Raw genomic sequence first — 18,175 nt, 5'->3', positions numbered from 1 at the left:
CTAAAGAAAAGAGCAGTGTCTTCATCTCTGGGTCCCTGGTGTCCTTTTAGAGCTTGACAGGCATTTGAAAACAAGTACTTGTTAAACTCAAGCACTGTTTTAGGTGCCAGGGATATAGGTCTGAAGAAAATCAGACAGTTGAGAGAATGGCTCAGTCTGAATTTAAGATCTTTGCTTTGTTTTTCTCATTACACTGGCTTTTCTTGAGTATGAATACTCTTGACATTGTATCTTACACAGTAAATAGTACAAATCTCATTAGGTCCACATATGTTCAGTTTTTCTTGTCAGTCCTGAGAAGAAATGCCAGTATCTCCTACACTTGTTTGCCTCTGACTCTGGAGCTAGTACAAATATAAGAGAGTGTGTGTTCCAGGGACTTTCCATCCTTAGGAAAATAAGCTCTAATAGTAAGAATTTTGAAATGGGTATATTTTTTTAGCAAAAAAAAATTGCTAGTTGAGAAAGCAGCCTTCTTACGGTAGTTCTGGTTAAGAAATTATACAGCTGGGCGGCTAGGGAGAGTAAGTGTTACTGAACTCTTACAAAAGAGCCGCAGGCAGAGGCATATTTTAACTGTGTGTGTTGTGTGTGCTAGTGTTTAGTGTCGACTACAATGATGACCTGGACGTCTTGGTGAGCGGCTCTGCAGACTTCACTGTGAAAGTATGGGCTTTATCTGCCGGGACATGCCTGAACACACTCACGGGGCACACAGAGTGGGTCACCAAGGTAGGAAGACTCACTGATGCTGACGTCACTCTTGCCGAGGGTGGGGAAGCTGGGGGCGGCTTGGAGGATGGTAGACGCTGATTCATAAGTGGTGGATGAGTCATGAGATGGAATAGATGCAACCCTAAGGCATGATGGCGTACAGCAGTGACCAGCATGTGAAAGACGCTCGTAAATTAGTGAACGAATGGCTTATGGACATGGGAAGATGCTCACAATACATTAGGTGGATAGAGGGAGTGAGTAAAACAGGTTATACCAAAAGCTACGTAGAGTATGATGACAGTTTCGGAATGTGTTTTTGCACCAAAATGTTGAGGGTGATTATTTCTTGTGAAATTGTGAGTACTTTTTTCCCTTTAAGATAAGCATATTTCTTTTTAAATCAGAAAAGCAATTTTCATTTTGAAAAAGAAAGTGCTTGCTGGAAGTGGAACAGAGAAAAATGTACGGGCTCTTTAAAAGAACACTGTGCTGGTTTGTAGCCACTTTTATTCAACATATAACTGGAAGTTGTAGCCAGAGCAGAAAAAGAAAAAAAGGCACCCATGTTGGAAAGGAAGAGGTAAAACTCGCAGTATTTGAAAATGCATGATATTTTGATGATGCCATCAGAAATCTGTTAGAACTAAAACATGTAAAATTGCAAGATATAAAATATGTATGCAAAATCTGTTGCATTTCTGTATACTAATAAAGAACTATCAGAAAAAGAAGTAAAGAAAAAACAGCTCCATATACAGTTGCATCAAAAAGAATGAAATAACCTAGGAATAAATTTCATCAGTATATAACAGAAAGACCTGTGTATTAAAAACCGTGAGACATTAATGAAGGACATTGAAGTAGACAAATAAATGGAGAGTTCTTTCATGCTCACAGATTTGAACAATCAAATGTCCATACTTTCCAAAGCAGCCTATAGATTCAGTGCAGCCTGCATCAAAATACCAATGGTATGTTTCAAGGAAATAAGACAAATAATCCTAAAATTTGTATGGAACCACGAAAAAAAAACCCTTGAAAAATAACAAAGCTGTAGACATCATGCTTTCAAACTATGTGACAAAGATACAGTAATTGAAGCAATATGATGTTAGCAGAACAGACGCTTAGATCAATGGAACAGAATTGAGAGCCCAGAAATAAACCCTTGTGTCTATGGTCAATTATTTTATGACAAAGGAGCCAAGAATATATGATGGAGAACGAACAGTCTCTTCCATAAATGTTGTTGAGAAAACTGAACAGCCACATCGAAAGAATGAAACTGAAGCACTGTCTTAAACCATACATAGAAATTAACTCAACATTGATTAAAGACTTAACACACCCGAAATCATGAAACTCCTAGCAGAAAACATAGTGACCATCTTGACATAGGTTTTAGCAGTGATTTTTTGAATCTGGCAACAAAAGCAGGAATAAAGTGGGACTGCGTCATACTAAAAAGCTTCTGTGCAGCAGAAGAGACCGCCAACAAAATTAATAGGCAACCTACTGAGTGGGGGAATATTTACAAATCAGAAGGAAGGGAAGGAAGGGAAGTCGCTCAGTCGTGTCCGACTCTTTGCGACCCCGTGGACTGTAGCCTACCAGGCTCCTCTGTCCATGGGATTCTCCAGGCAAGAATACTGGAGTGGTTTGCCATTTCCTTCTCCAGGGGATCTTCCCGACCCAGGGATCGAACCCAGGTCTCCCGCATTGGAGGCAGACGCTCTAACCTCTGAGCCAGCAGGGAAGTCCCTTACAAATCATAGGTCATGGGCTAATATCCAAAATACATAAATCACACAACTTAAGAGCAAAAAACCAAACAGGCTAATTAAAAAATGGGCAGAAGATCTGAGCAGACATTTTCCCAAAGAAGACGTATAGATAAATGAAAACAGCAACTAACAAGTAAATGAAAAGATGTTCAACATAATCATCAGGAAAATGCAAATGTAAATGGGAACCACAATGAGGTATCACCTCATACCAGTTAGAATGGCTATTACTAAAAAGACAGGAAATAGCACATTGTTGGTGAGGTTGTGGAGAAAAAAAGAACTTTGTTCACTTTTAGGGGAATGTAAATCGGTGCAGCCACTGTGAAAAACAGTTTGCAGGTTCCTCAAAAAATGAGAAATAGAACTTCCACACGATCCAGCGATTCCCCTTCTGGGTATCTATCCAAAGAAATTGAAAACTCAGAAAGATGCATGCATCCGCATGTTCATTGCAGTATTATCTATAATAGTCAAGATACAGAAACAACCAGAGTGTTCATTGATGGATGGATAGATGTGTATGTATATTGCAATATTATTTAGTCATAAAAAAGTGAAATGTTAATGATTTATGATAACATGGATGGACCTCAAGGACATTATGCTAAGTGAAATAAGTCAAAGGCAAATACCACACAATCTCTTAAAACTGAAGTGTACGGGAGTGGGGGTGAAGCCAAGTTCGTAGATACAGAGAACATATTGGTGGTTGTCAGAAGCAGAGGGTGGGATGTGGTGAGCGGGAGAAATGGGTAAACTGGTTTTTTCTGTTTTAATTGAATGTGAAGGAAGAGCAGAAGGGAGGGAGGAAGAAGAAAATCTTGCAAGAAGTGAAACAAAGATTTACATCATCTTTTAAAGAATATTGTGATATCTTCTAGTTTTAAAGAAAAGAACTGCTATGAATATCAAAAACCATGTTAATGGAAATGCCATGGAGAAACACTGTTCTTGAGCCTATTGTGCTGCTCTCTGAGGGGCTGAGTATATATGAGTGAGCAAAACAGACCCAGGCCTAACACGAGTGTTAGTCTAGTAGGGGAAATAGTTATTAATCAGTAATTTCACAAATAAATACATAATCACAAATTGTATTAAGTGCTTATGGAGGAAGAGTGTAGTGTTCTCCGAGAAAGTCTAGGAAGGTGTCTGATTTAGTTTGAGGGAAAGCTTTTAGAAAAGGTGCCAAATATGAAGAATGAATTGGAGGTAGCTGTGTAAAGAGTAGAGGAGTGTTTCAGAGGGTGCAGTGTGTGCACAGGCCCTGGGGTGGGAAAGAACCTAGAACTCTTGATAACCTGATGCCCTGGAAGACCAGCGGAGCTGAGCTGCAATCGGGGGAGGTGTGGGAGCAGGGGCCATCCGATGTGTTTTACGAGACCTTATTAAGGATTCTGTAGTAGCAAGCAATTGATGAGTTCTGAGCAAGAGTCTGGTGTGATTCATGTTTTAAGAAAATAACTACTGAGTGAAAAAATACATTCGAGTAGGGCACAAATATGCACCTGAGACATGTGGACGGCACCACCCTTATGGCAGAAAGTGAAGAACTGAAGAGCCTCTTGATGAAAGTGAAAGAGGAGAGTGGAAAAGTTGGCTTAAAGCTCAACATTCAGAAAACTAAAACATGGCATCCAGTCCCATCACTTCATGGGAAATAGACGGGGAAACAGTGGAAACAGTGTCAGACTTTATTTTTGGGGGCTCCAAAATCACTGCTGATGGTGATTGCAGCCATGAAATTAAAAGACGCTTACTCCTTGGAAGGAAGGTTATGACCAACCTGGATAGCATATTTAAAAGCAGAGACATTACTTTGCCAACAAAGGTCTAGTCAAGGCTATGGTTTTTCCAGTGGTCATGTATAGATGGGAGAGTTGGACGGTGAAGAAAGCTGAGCACCAAAGAATTGATGCTTTTGAACTGTGGTGTTGGAGAAGACTCTTGAGAGTCCCTTGGACAGCAAGGAGATCCAACCAGTCCATCCTAAAGGAGATCAGTCCTGGGTGTTCATTGGAAGGACTGATGTTGAAGCTGAAACTCCAATACTTTGGCCACCTGATGCGAAGAGCTGACTCATTGGAAAAGACCCGATGCTGGGAGAGATTGAAGGCAGGAGGAGAAGGGGACAACAGAGGATGAGGTGGTTGGATGGCATCACCGACTCGATGGACATGGGTTGGGTAAACTCCGGGAGTTGGTGATGGACAGGGAGGCCTGGCGTGCTGCGATTCATGGGGTCGCAAAGAGTCAGACGCGACTGAGCGACTGAACTGAGCTGAAGGGCACACATGGGGCACAAGTGGATGCTCGGTGGCTGTTAGACTTTTGCACTAGTCCAAGCAAAAGAGACCCCTGGCTTGGACTTGGATGGCACTAAGGAAAGAGAAGGGCACATACAGAGGCTGTGCCCTTGAGGTAAAGCCAGCTGAACTTACAGGGAACAAAGGAGAAAGATGGCTAGTGGCTTTTAGACTGGGTGGGGTGGGTGATTGTGTGACAAGACCAGTAATGCCGCTGAACTGTACACTGAAGAGGGGCTAAGATTCCGCATTCTATGTTCTGTGTATTTTATCACAATTAAACAAAAACTGGGAAGAAAAATCTGTACTGGGCACATTCAGTTTTAAATAGAAAAGTTATATAAGGCAATTTTAATGTTAGTTAAAACACAGTGGATTTGGGGCTAGGACCTGACTGCAATGTCTTAGACAAGTGACTCTTCCCTTCAGGGCCTGAGTTTCATCATCTGTTCAGTGTTCTTGTGAATATTAAATGAGGCGATGGGACAGCTCCCTGCAAGTTTCATTTGTATCTGCAACCCAGGCTTCTGAGTGAGTGAGCCTGGCCTCCCTTCTCTTTATGCTGATTTAATGGTAAAATAACCAGAACCTAGTGTTTACAGATTATCCCAAGTGCTCATGGGATTTTAGCTTCTATTACATTAATTTTCATAGTTTTATTTAATTTTCAGTGCGATTATCTGAGATAATACGTGCCCCAACCCCCGTTTTTAAAGATGAGGAAATAGAGATGAAGAATTTAGATGGTCCCGCCCAAGGTTGCAAAGTCAGCATATGACAGATTCTGGTCGCAAGTAGAATGTCTTTTCTCTTTATGATGCACGTGCTTATGAAAACAGGTCATTTGTACCTATTATGTGTATGGATTTTTTTCTTTCCTATTCTTTATCATTTTATGAAGTCACATTTTGTGATTTTATTATTATTATTTCTTTTTACATTTGAATAGAAAATTTATTATTTTCATTTTCCAAGTGTTTTCTTTTTCTATCAGGGGAAAAAAGAGAAATCTTAAGGACAGTTGTCACTTGCTGCCAAATTGAGGGTAGTCTTTCTCTAGTGGTTTAGTCACTAAGTCGCCTCCGACTCTTGTAATCCCATGGATTGTAGCCTGCCAGGCTCCTCTGTCCATGGGATTCTCCAGGCAAGAATATGGGAGTGGGTTGCCATTTCCTTCTCCACATTTTGTGATTTTAAAAATCAGTTCTTATGTTTGCTTCCAGACCAAAGCTAAGAGTAAATACTGCCAATATTAGACACTTTTAGGTCCTGCTGATAGCCTAGAGAATCTGGTTATAATAAAACTCTTAGTAAAGGTTAACTTGAGTTATAGTTAACATAGAGTTATAGATTACCCACATACCATATCATTTCAAGCTCTTTTTCATATTTTACTTAAAAGGGATGTATATAGTACTAAAAGGGTCTTTCTGTAACATGGATATGTATTATTTCTAGGTGGTCTTGCAGAAGTGCAAAGTCAAGTCTCTCTTGCACAGCCCTGGAGACTACATCCTTTTAAGTGCAGACAAATATGAGATCAAGGTGAGGTTTTTTTCTTCCCTCAATTAATTTGCTTCGGGGAAATATTTCAAGGGAGGCAGGAATGTCTTTAGTCTAGGCCTTCTGAAACCCATTGGAAAGAGAATTAATTCATTTTCTCCGTGTTCTAGGCAGTTTCTAACTCTGATTTATAAATGAAGGGGGAAAAAATCCACAGAAATTTATCTTCAATGCATTCTTACCATTTTCTTAAGACATATATCTCCTACCTTCCTCCATTCTTATATCTGAAGTATGAAAACATAAACATTTATTTGTATAATAATAAAAGCAATTTGCAAAAAGTTTACAGAGCACTCTGACATGTATTTTTATTGCATCTTCTAAAACATCCCATATGGTAGGCACTAACTGTCTTCATTGCAGGAACTCAGGTTCAGAAGAGGTTGAATATTTTACCCAAGATTACACAAAACATAGGTGCCAAATAAGAGTTTGAACCCACGCCTCAGCTGTAAAACTTGTGGTCTCTCCAGTTCACTTCACTTGGTTTCTGACTTAAGCAAACACGTGCCACATTGTTTAAAAACAGGTTTCTCTATGGTGATTTGATCTATCATCTTTCCTAATTTTGTTTTATCTGTAGATTTGGCCAATTGGGAGAGAAATTAACTGTAAGTGCTTAAAGACGTTGTCTGTCTCTGAGGATAGAAGCATCTGCCTGCAGCCAAGACTTCATTTTGACGGCAGATACATTGTCTGTAGTTCGGCACTGGGCCTCTACCAGTGGGACTTTGCCAGTTATGATATTCTCAGGTAATATTTCTTTGGGCCTTTACCGTTAACAGTCTGTTGCAGTTTAATAATAAAGACAAAACAGTATTTGGATAAACTAGTTAATAACTTGCTCTGGGGAAGTGCTTACTCACATGAGCTGTGAATGATTCTGTGCTGAAAATCTCACACAAAAATAAAGGCAGTAATTAAATTAGAAAGAGTTATATGTTAGAATGTAGAGAATCTAGCTTCTAATCCCGCTTCTTATGTGCTGTGTGCTCAGTCGCATCTGACTCTTTGAGACCCCGTGACCGTAGCCCACCACACTCCTCTGTCCATGGAATTCTCCAGGCAGGAATACTGAAGTGGGTTGTCATATCCTCCTCCAAGGGATCTTCCCAACCCAGGGATCAAACCTGCGTCTCTTGAGTCTTCTGCATTGGCAGGTGGATTCTTTGCCACTGCACCACCAGACAAGCCCAATCCCACTTCTTAACTCTGAGTTACCTTCCCCTTTCAGAATGTCTGGATTCTCCTGCCAGTTTTTCTGGAAAATGAAGAGTGTGGATGAAAAGATCTTTCAGATTTCCTCATGTTGTAATATTTTAAGTTCTACTTCCTGGTCATTTGAAATTATGCATTGAGGGATCAGGTGACCTTCTGTTGACTAGTAGAAAGACAGAGGTACTTAGAGAAGGTTACAGCCTGCAGGCTTTCTCTCCAACGAAATAGAGGCCTATAGACGGTTTTGTGATTCACTGCATATCATAGACCCCTCTTGGAAATGGCAGTATCTGGTAGCATATTGGAGGCTGCTGGAAGCCAGTGCTGTGTCGTGATTAAGAGAACTCACTTTGGTGATAAATAAACCTTGCTTTAAGACCTAGATCTGTTTTTTATGAACTGGGTGATTTTATGTCAGTTTCTTAACCTCTCTGTGCCTGAATTGTCATGTAGAGATTAAATTAATTGCCTCCAATGAGGATCAGTCCTAAATGAAATCAGTCCTGAATATTCATTGGAAGGACTGATGCTTAAGCTCAAGCTCAAGATCCAGTACTTTGGCAACATGATGGAAAGAACCGACTCATTGAAACAGACCCTGATGCTGGGAAATACTGATGATGGGAGGAGAAGGAGACGACAGAGGATGAGATGGTTGGATGGCATCACCAACTCGATGGACATGAGTTTGAGCAAATTCCAGGAGTTGATGGACAGGGAAGCCTGGCATGCTACAGTCCATGGGGTCACAAAGAGCTGGATACAACTAAGTGACTGAACTGAATGAGGATCTAGCTCAGGACCTGACAGTCTGTATTATTAATATGTCTGAGAAGTCCTACATAAAGAGACCTGTTACCTCACACATATTGTGAATGGTACCCTTGCTTGGAGGAGCACCTATTGACAGCTCATAGAATTAGTGTTCCATAGTGTGCTTCAGAAAGGACTGCCTGGAGACAGAAATTGAACATTTTATCTTCATTGTTTTTATGTGTGACTGTTTAGAGGTCAACTCAAATGGGATCTGATCCTGCTAGCCAGCAGCTGGCAACCCATCTTTGGTCGTAAAGTTACAGCCTCATGATTGTCTTCCTGGAGTCAGACATACACTACTATTTTTTTTTTTTTTTCAGATCTACATTTCTAACCAGTTAGATTTCCAAGCTATCAAAACAGTTTCTAGAAATAATTGACAGTTGCACGCTGACAGAACAGACTGGAACAGATCTAGAAAACATTAGTCCAAGCTCTTCATTTTACAGGTTGGGGAACTGAAGCTGAGAGAGGTTAAGAGCCTGGCTGAACATCCCACAACTCACCCTAACCCAGCACCCACCCACCCCTCCATCCATTCATCCATCCATCCATCCATGGCTGGATCATCCAGCAGACATATGCCCAACGTAGCAGCAAGCCAGAGAGAAGGAACTTCTGAAAGAACGTGATTCTTTGCAAAGTAAGAAATTCAAGTACAGTTGGCCATGGGTTTTGCACCCACAGATTCAACCAACTGAAGATGGAAAATTTTTTTAAATTTTCAGAAAGTTCCAAAAAGCAGAATTTTGAATTTGCCATGCATCAGCAACTATTTTCATAGTATTTACATTGTATTAGGTACAGATAACCTGGAGATGATTTGAAATATATCACAGGATGTGTGTAGGTTATATGCAGATACTGCACCATTCTGTGTGAAGGACTTGAGCAGCCATGCATTTTGGTATCTGAGAGGGTTCCGCAGTCCCCACAGATACAACTGTAGTCACCATGGGAAAATCAGATCTTTGATAGTTTACTAATGTTTTTGTTTGAATTAAAGTTTGGAAGAGAGGGTTGCTGAGGCAGGGTGGAAGAAAGGTGTCGTAATCTTTTTAATGCTTAGAGTCTGTAAAGGTTTCATTTGATCCTGCACCTGCTTTTCTCCTGTGTGCCTCTTACTCAGAAGGGCAGGTGGAGTCCAGATTCCAGATGAAAGTTCTGTTAGTTTTTGATGTTTGGATATACTAGCTGTAACCAATCAACCTGCACAGTTGTTTGCTTGCTTACAAGTGCTAAGTTCAGATTTTTTTTTTTTTTTTTTGAAAAGAGGATATTTTCCCTCTTACTTCCCCCCTCTTCCTCACGTGAATAAAACAACCTCTCTTCAAGGGGTTGAACAGTTCTGCGACTGTGGCCTCAGTTGCCAGTACCGGGTCGTGTTCCTTAAGCTCCGATGCTAATTGAAAAGACACAAAGCACCAACAGCAGCGTGTTGCTGCATAAAGCTGGGATGCGATGCAGTCTGTTGAGCGAGGTGATCTCAGTGCAGCAGGCAGGGGTGTGTAGGTTTAAGGGCGCAGACTGCACAGCAGGGATGTCTGTTTGCAGTTCTAAAGTAATCAAAGTACAAGATGCTGTGAACTTGTCAAGACCTGTGTTCAGTCCTGCAGCGTGTTTGTGCTTGGTGTTTCAGTTCAGAGCTTCCCAAGTAGCTCAGCTGGCAAAGAATCCGCCTGCAATGCAGGAGACTCTGGTTCAATTTCCTGGGTAGGGAAGGTCCCCTGGAGAAGGGATAGGCCACCCACTCCGGTATTCTTGGGCTTCCCTTGTGGCTCAGCTGATAAAGAATCCACCTGCAATGTGGGAGACCTGGGTTTGATCCCTGGGTTGGGAAGATGGCTACCCACTCGAGTGTTCTGGCCTGGAGAATTCCATGGACTGTACAGTCCATGGGGTTGCAGAAAGTCCAACACAACTGAGTGACTTTCACTTTCATCCTTCCCAGCCTCAAGTCTTATCCCCTAGCCACTCAGTTTTCCAAGTTTCTGGTCATTTTTTGCTTGTGTCAGTGATGTGGGACTTAACTAGACTCTCCTGCTTTCCCCAGTCCTGTTTGACTCTGTCCTGTAGGAATTTGTATTTTCCCGTGGTCACTGCCCCACTGCTCTAGTCATTAGCAGATGCTTACTTTTCTAAGCTGTGTGTTAGGCACTTTGATGTACGCTGGGAACTTACTTACTTAAGAAGTACTTACCAAACTTGTAGACATGACGAACTAGGGAAGGCTGACATTAAACAGCTGACTGCATGCAGATGTTTTAATGGTTGGGAGACGAGCAGCATGGAATGGGGTACTCTGAGGCTGTGCCTAGTTTGAGAAGTGAAGGAAAGCTTTGAGGAGGAGGGTCAGGCCAAGCTGTAAAGGGTGAGGAGATGCATGTAGCTAAGTGCCGGGGGTGCGAGTGTGCGGCGAGGAACATGGTAGGCTGAGCATGCTGTCTGCCTGCAGAAAAGGCCCTGAGCCCACGGGAGCCCGGTGCGCTTGGGTGACTGAAAAGAAGGCCCGCGTGGTGGATGGGAGTGCAGTGGAGAGCCAGGGGAGGGGTTGAAGGTTTGAATCAGGTGAATAGGTATAAATTTAAGTGTGAGGTTAAATGATTGAAAGCATCCAAGAGCAGAGTGGGGAGACCAGTTGAAAACCCTGGGCAGTAGTGCATGCAACAGGTGATGTCCTGGATCGGAACTGTGGCAATTCAGGTCGTAGTGAATAACTCAAAAGGAAAATTTAGGAGATAAAGCTAATAGACCTTGGTGATTGGATTTATGGTTTTAGAGTTGGATGGCTGCCACATTTCCTGTCTTGAGTGGTTGGGTGAATGAGCAAGCAAGGAATCGAAGAGAAACAAGTTTGGCTACGAAGTTTAGTTTTGGACCTGATAAGTGTGAGGAACAGGTCTTTGTCTTCATGCTGAGTCCCCCTCCCTTCCTGGTCCCAGACTGCAGTCTGATTCTGTGTAGCGCTCTTTCCCTTCGACCTCTCTGCTGGAGCCCCTCATGCCCTGCCTCTCACACATCCTTCACTGTTGAAAGGTGAGGATTGTGTTGTTTTTCTCCCCATCTCAAGCTAATATTCTTCAGCTGTTCCCCAGTGGTCCTGGTTACCAGGCCCTGTTCCCTCTGGTTAACATCTTGCGCACACACTAGTTGGTGGTGTCCTTGTTAAGATGTACACCAAACTGGACTGTCACCTGGGCTCAAGCATACAGTTACAGTAGAATTTGTATCTCTCTGTCTTGTCGCTCTTTTCCCAGTGCTTCCAAAGAGAACGCTGGCTTTCACCTTCCTGAGCCTGCGGAGCCTGAGGGCTGCTGTTGTCATCTGTGTTCCTCTTCAGCAGGGTCTCTCCCCGCTTGTGCCTTCGTCACCAGTGTTTTATGAACCGCCAGCCTGAGAAGGTTAAAGCCATCCTCTCTACTCGCCCCGTTTCCTCTAACTTACTATGAATCTGTCATTACCAAATGTCTCTGAATTATTTGGGAAACTGGATATTTTCAGCCTCTAGACTGTTCTGAGCGGAACCTGTGTTTGCTGCCTGCAGAGCGGAGCAGCCCCAAATCGCTGGGTTTTCAGTCTCCTTTCCGGGCTTGGGGTTCCCCCTAGGCTAGTGCAGTCAGCCCTCCACCTCTGTGCTCTGCTTCCACGGCCACGGAGGGCCGGCCGGCCTGCGCCATTCTGTATACGGGACTCGAGCATCCTCAGATTGTGCCATCTGAGGGGTTCAGGAAGCAAGGGATGATGTGTAGCGGTTTTTACCCAGCGGTAAGAATTGAGTGTTAGACTCTCCTTCTGACTAGTAAGTAGCTAGTTGTAAATCCTTAGCCAAAGTATTTACCCTGGCTGGACTTCAGTTTTCACGTCTTAGGAATGAAAATATTAAATGACATAATCTGAAAGATCCTTTCCAGCTTAGATGGGCATTTTCTGCTTTTATAAATGTTCATTTCCTTATATGCCTGTGTTATGTGATTATGAAGGGTTCTTTTCCCACACCTTTTTTCCAAAGTAGGGTGAGCTTTATGTCCTCATATTTTCCTTTTTATAAAAAAGTTTCATTTAGTTTTGAATTTTGTATTGGTTTTTGTCTTTGACTGCACTGCTCACGGGATGGAGGATCTTACTTCCCCGACTGAGTATCAAACCGGCACGCCTGCAGAGGCTCCGTGGAGCCCGAACCACAGGGCCACCGGGAGATTCCCTGTGTTGGTTTTAAGTGTCTCCAGAAAAGATGACAGCATAAACAGATGCACAGTTGCCTTCATGCCTGGTTCACATTTCTTAACTCTCATCCTTGTAGGGTCATCAAGACTCCTGAGATAGCAAACCTGGCCTTGCTTGGCTTTGGAGATATCTTTGCCCTGCTGTTCGACAACCGCTACCTGTATATCCTGGACTTGCGGACAGAGAGCCTGATTAGCCGCTGGCCTCTCCCCGAGTATAGGAAATCCAAGAGGGGCTCCAGCTTCCTGGCAGGCGAAGCGTCCTGGCTGAACGGGCTGGATGGGCACAACGACACGGGCTTGGTCTTCGCCACCAGCATGCCCGACCACAGCATCCACCTGGTGCTGTGGAAGGAGCACGGCTGACGCCGCGAGCCGCTCCGCCCGCTGGCCTCGGGCTGCGGGCTCAGAGTGCAGCCTCTGGGGCAGCCGACTGCATGAACCAAAGTTCTCAGCTCATGGCATCATTGCACAGTGCACAATCATTTATCTGTGGGCCGGGGCCGGGGCTCGGGGCGGGGGCCCGTTCTGTTGACATGCAGCGCAGCATGCTGATGGGGTGCACCGCTGGCTTCATTTGTGCTTGTCATGTGGGTCAGTGTGAGAGGCTGCATTTGGGGTTCATTCTTGAATATTGGTTTCAAGTAAAAAAATTTAAATGGCTCATTAATCTGCTAATTGGTTGCCTATAAAAACAGTCTATTATTAAAGCTTTTTACCATTGCCTTTTTCTCTTTTGAAATGGAAGCAAAGGTGCTATGATGTTGTTACAGCAACTTCTCTCACTTGGGGCTTAGCTTTTATAACAACCCATGTTATAAAGACCACCAAGTTCTGTGACATTCATGCTCTCCACCAAATACCAGTTCTAAAGAAAATGTGTCTTCAGTGCAAATCCAGTTCTATAGATTGGTGGTTTCTGACACGTTTTAAACCCTAGTTCCTGCCAGAGCCAAGGCTGGCCATGTCTGAGATGTACAGAGGTCTGCAGTCTTTGTTTCTCGTGGAACAAGCTGGCCCTGGGTCGCCTGCCACCTCCATGACAGCACAGAGGTGACATGGTACAGTAGAAAGTGCCAAGCTGGCAGACTGAAGACTGGCTCTGTTGCCTGGAAACCCTGAAGCCCAGGAGTGTAGTTCTCTGGGCCCCCTTTTCTCTGTCTGTATAGCTAGTTGTTAGGCTGTCATTTGATTTCTGGGATTCTCTCTGGTCCTGTGTCTGCTGAGCTGTGCAAAAGTTGATGCTTCAGTTTTGTCCCATTGCTAATTCGTTGTTTCTTGGCATTTGGAGATCATCTATAAATGAAATCACTGATACAAAGTTGTCATCTATAAGGAAATCAAACATGCAAAAAAAGAATGGATAAAAGGGAATGTAGAAGCTGTTAACATAGTCTGCTTTAAAAAATGTAAGCAGTTGGTGGAAGAAGTGCTGGAAAGAGTTGGGGTTCTCTGAAGAGGCGGGGTGCCAGATCAGAGAGAAAGATCCCTGACCCTGACTCTCCTTCCTCCTCTGTCTCTATCTTGATGTGTAGCCTCAGGCAGGCTAACTTTCTGTTGAAAATGAAGGAATTGCGCTGGATTGGGGTTTGCAAACTCACAGGCCCGGGGAGCATGCAGATAGCATAAGTGAGTGTAGTACTCTGGGCAAGATGGAGCTGTACCAAGGGAAACTCTTCTGACAGGACAGTTTCAGAGCCCTGAGTATCAGGCTGGAATAAGCCCAGTGCTGCGCAGGTCTTCTGATTTTTCAGATGGAGGTAGGCATCCAGAATCGTATTTTTAATTCCCTAATTTTAAAAATGTGGACAGTGACTTGGAGATGACATAAAATATAGTGGGCTAATAAATGAAGCAAGTCTGCAGGCTGCCAGTTCATATTCCCCACCTTGTCATTCTTGCAAATTAGATGATGTGATTTGGCAGTGGCGGTGTTTTAATGTAATTGTCGCAAACATTAAGGAGAAAGTCAAGGGAGCAGGTGTTGGGAAGCATTCAGGAGTTCCCCATTGTGTGACGAAAGAGTGAGGGATGCATTTCACTCACAGACCTACAGGAACGTATTAATAGTTAGAAAATGAATTTAAGAGCTGGAACCTGAGTGGGAGGCCCTGCCTGGGAATATGAGGGATTCTTTCTTCTTGTTAACTTTGATATTAACCCATTTTTCAGGTAGGAAAGGGGTTGCTGGCAGAGCTGAGAATGATTCAAAGTACAGAGGGGACACCACTCTCCCAAATCCTATCACCCTAGAGCCTGACAACAGACCTCCAGATGCTGCAAAGTCAGGGTTTTAGAGAATTGATGGTTGGTTCCAAGGATGGATTTAGGTAATATCCATGCCAAGACTCTGAGGAAATTGGGTGAAAGAACAAGATCTTCATACCCCAAATCCATCTCATTGATTTCTGTGGGTGAGCGCTGCTTGGTCCTTTTAAGAAATGGGACTAGGTTCAAAGCCGGCATCTATTTCTCAGGAACCTCAGGAGGCTTTGGGCCACGGTGAGGGGAAATGACTTTTCTGATTTTCATCCACCTGGAACATGAAACTGAGATCACAGATCTAATGATCATCCGTAGTCCCACCTCGCCTTCTGACATACATCCAATTGCTTTAAAGACCACGTGATTATATAGTCATCTGTGGGGAACACTTTGAAATGACAGACCTAAAGCTTGTATGGCACGTCTCCTTTCAGTTTTCAGTGGTGAATACCAAAGTTACCATCAAGGCAGTGCAGCTGATTTTGACCGCAGTGCTCGGAGTCCTGCCTTTATCCCTCTTCACATAGTATTGTGGTCCATGGAGTCAAAGCTATGGTTTTTCCAGTAGTCATGTACAGATGTGAGAGTTGGACCATAAATAAGGCTGAGCACTGAAGAACTGATGCTTTTGAATTGTGGTGATGGAGAAGACTCTTGGAAGTCTCTTGGACAGCAAGGAGATCAATCAATCCCTAAAGGAAATCAACCCTGAATATTCATTGGAAGGACTGATGCTGAAGCTGAGGCTCCAATACTTTGGCCACCTGATGCAAAGAGGCAACTCATTAAGAGAAGACCCTGATGTTGAGAAAGATTGAAGGCAAAAGGAGAAGGGGGCTGAGGAGATGGAGAGCATCGCTGACTCAGTGGATGTGAATTTGAGCAAGCTGTGGGAGATAATGGAGGACAGAGGCCTGGCGTGCTGCAGCCCATGGCGTGGCGAAGAGTTGGACACGACTTAGCGACCGGACAACAACAGCGTCTATAAAAATGGAAAACTGACTCATCTTTGGAAAAAAATGAAGCGAGGTGGGGAGTTGGTGAGCGCAGTGGATAGGGGTAACTCGGGCTCCTTTCACAGAGTTGGAGGCACTCTTTCCCTGCACACTGACTTCCGCTTCCGTAGCTCAGAGGCTAGAGGTTTGCCTTTGCCTCCTCTTCTGTGAACATTCTCATTTCTGAAAAATTCTTAGGTCATGAGCAGATAGACTCCATCTTTCTTCACGAGCCTTGGATTTCTCCAGTGACCCTGGTGTGGGAGAAGGTGGGGTGGCTCTCTGTTCGGGTTTCATAAGAACTTGGGGCTCTGGGGAGAGGATGGGGTCCGAGAGAGCTGAGGGGGTGTGAGGTTTCAGCAGACTTGGTTCCCATTCCAAAGGAAGCTGGTTCCCCCCAGCAAACCCCATTGTTCGAAGAATATAGTAAGTGATGTCACAGCTGGGTTTCACCTGACCTCTTAGACCCATCGGAGAAGTAGGAAGAAAGACTTCCTCCAGGGGAGGGGCTTCACTTGGAACAAGTTCCACAGGAAGTATGCGTTTGAATAGCTTTTAAGGAGAAGAAAGGGAAGATTGCTGTTTGGCGTTAAGGTGTGCACTTCGCCTTTCATAGTTCAGAGGTACTCTGTTCTGGCCATTGGAAATGCTCAGGAGAACAGGAGTAAAGATACCTGATCATGCTAGTATTTGCTCTCAGGAGAATGTTCACTGCTCTGCATTTGTAAAACATCTTAGGGAGAAAAATACTTTTGCAAACAGTATTACGTTAGTCATGAAGAAATTGTTTCTGTCAGGTGAGGTGTTTCGGCCAAACAGAAGTGGCTAAGGAGAGTGGAGCCCGGCTTGACGCATTGCTTCGGCCAAACCCAGCCAACCCCCTGAAGCCGTGGTGGTTGCCCCGACTTCTGGGGTGCCTAGAGGTGGGTCTCCCCACTGTCACACTCCTGGCTCCCCGGGCCCTGGTGTCTGAACCACTGGCCATTGTCTGTAGGGAAGTGTGTAGTCTGCTGTCCTGGGAGGCAGCCTGCACCAGGGCACAAGCTCCCCTTTGCCTTCAGCGCCATAGGGTTGTCAGTACAGAGGAGAGGCCCCAGGTCCATCCCCTTGACACAGCCTTCCTACCTGGTTATGCCGGTGCTTGCCAAGATGTTTAAGATGACAAGACCCTCTTGAGAATTCTGTAGTCTCTAGAGAGAGTGTCTGACAGAGGGGACAGGTTAGCACTCTTGACAGAAATGCCTGCCAGCCACCTTTGCGTCCTGATCTGCGGCTCCCTGTGCTTACTCTAGGAAATCTAATTTCTTTTGGGATAAATCATCAAATGGATACCAGTTATCTCTGTACCACTCCCTTCAGCCTGATCAGACCGAGTGACCGTGCTCAGTGCAGAAAGGTGTTTTGCTATCAAGTTGTTTCAGTGTGTTTTCAGTCTCCCCCAGTTACTTACAACTTGTACTACAGTCTCGACTAGTGTGAACATACTTAATGATTGCAGCTTAAGAAATGCAGCTACTTCTACTCTTCATGAATGTACTCAAATAAAAATGTGTTTTTGCATATTTAAACCTGGCAAATTATTAATTCAGATGACAAAAGCTCACGGCTGTTGGTGTCCATATACTGACATAGTGAACGGACACATTTCATTCATTTAGACTTAGTTCTCTTGATGAGAATGCTCAGGTTGAAACAGGCTGTTCTCACCAATCTAACATCTGTGGCAGCGTGGAGCTCCTGTTCACTTATTCAATGTATGTTGTGATCTTGGGGGAGTGAGGTGAAGTTTATATTGGCACTGCCTGGGGGTGGGTGGGCAGGGGAGAAGAGATTGCTTAAGCAAATAGTGGAGTGACTGTGGAACAAGATGTCTCTATAAGATGAGAAGTTATTTTCATGCGTCACAGAAGCATTCTTCCACCTGTGAGTGAGTGTGCTAACTGGAAATCATTTATCTCCATACATGAAAGCAGATTCCCTTGATCAGGCAACATTTGGTTCGCCAAGCCCAAGGTTGTTGTTTGTACTTGAAAGAAATAAAGCTACATTTCCTTAAAAATTACGTTCTGCAATGAAGACTACTTTTTTTTTTAACCCCAGCCAATCCCAAGGAAGCTTTTCAAAAGCAAGTGTTTTTGAAATGAACTGTTCCTCGAATGATCTAAAGTGACTGTTCTGTTGCTGTTTCTGTATGTTCTAGAATGTAAGTCTAACAATGTGATGATTTCTGAATGAGGTCCAAGAGTGGAAATAAATTTAAAAGCAAAATGCAAGGAAGGGTTTTG

At 43.7% G+C, this 18,175-nt stretch overlaps 1 protein-coding gene and 1 non-coding gene across 8 annotated transcripts in view; one reads left to right on the top strand and one right to left on the bottom strand.

The window, feature by feature from the left end:
• Positions 1 to 17,952, top strand: part of FBXW2 (F-box and WD repeat domain containing 2) — a 34,684-nt gene extending 16,732 nt beyond the window's left edge. For all 7 annotated transcript variants that reach the window (XM_081528508.1, XM_081528503.1, XM_081528484.1 and 4 more), the window contains 4 exons: positions 599 to 732; positions 6,266 to 6,352; positions 6,957 to 7,126; positions 12,708 to 17,952. In XM_081528508.1, the coding sequence (XP_081384634.1) occupies positions 599 to 732; positions 6,266 to 6,352; positions 6,957 to 7,126; positions 12,708 to 12,996 (680 nt within the window). In that variant the 3' untranslated portion in view covers positions 12,997 to 17,952. The remainder of the gene's footprint in view (positions 1 to 598; positions 733 to 6,265; positions 6,353 to 6,956; positions 7,127 to 12,707) is intronic.
• Positions 2,402 to 2,473, bottom strand: TRNAW-CCA (transfer RNA tryptophan (anticodon CCA)). Its single transcript has one exon. It is a non-coding gene; the product is annotated as a tRNA-Trp (tRNA).
• Positions 17,953 to 18,175: the final 223 nt, after the last annotated feature.

The sequence above is a fragment of the Giraffa tippelskirchi genome, chromosome 1, assembly GCF_054371585.1.
Source record: "Giraffa tippelskirchi isolate mGirTip1 chromosome 1, T2T-mGirTip1v1.2.pri, whole genome shotgun sequence".
Lineage (NCBI taxonomy): Eukaryota > Metazoa > Chordata > Mammalia > Artiodactyla > Giraffidae > Giraffa > Giraffa tippelskirchi.
Note: the sequence above shows the minus strand (reverse complement) of the source record. Positions and strands in the feature narration are given on the sequence as shown.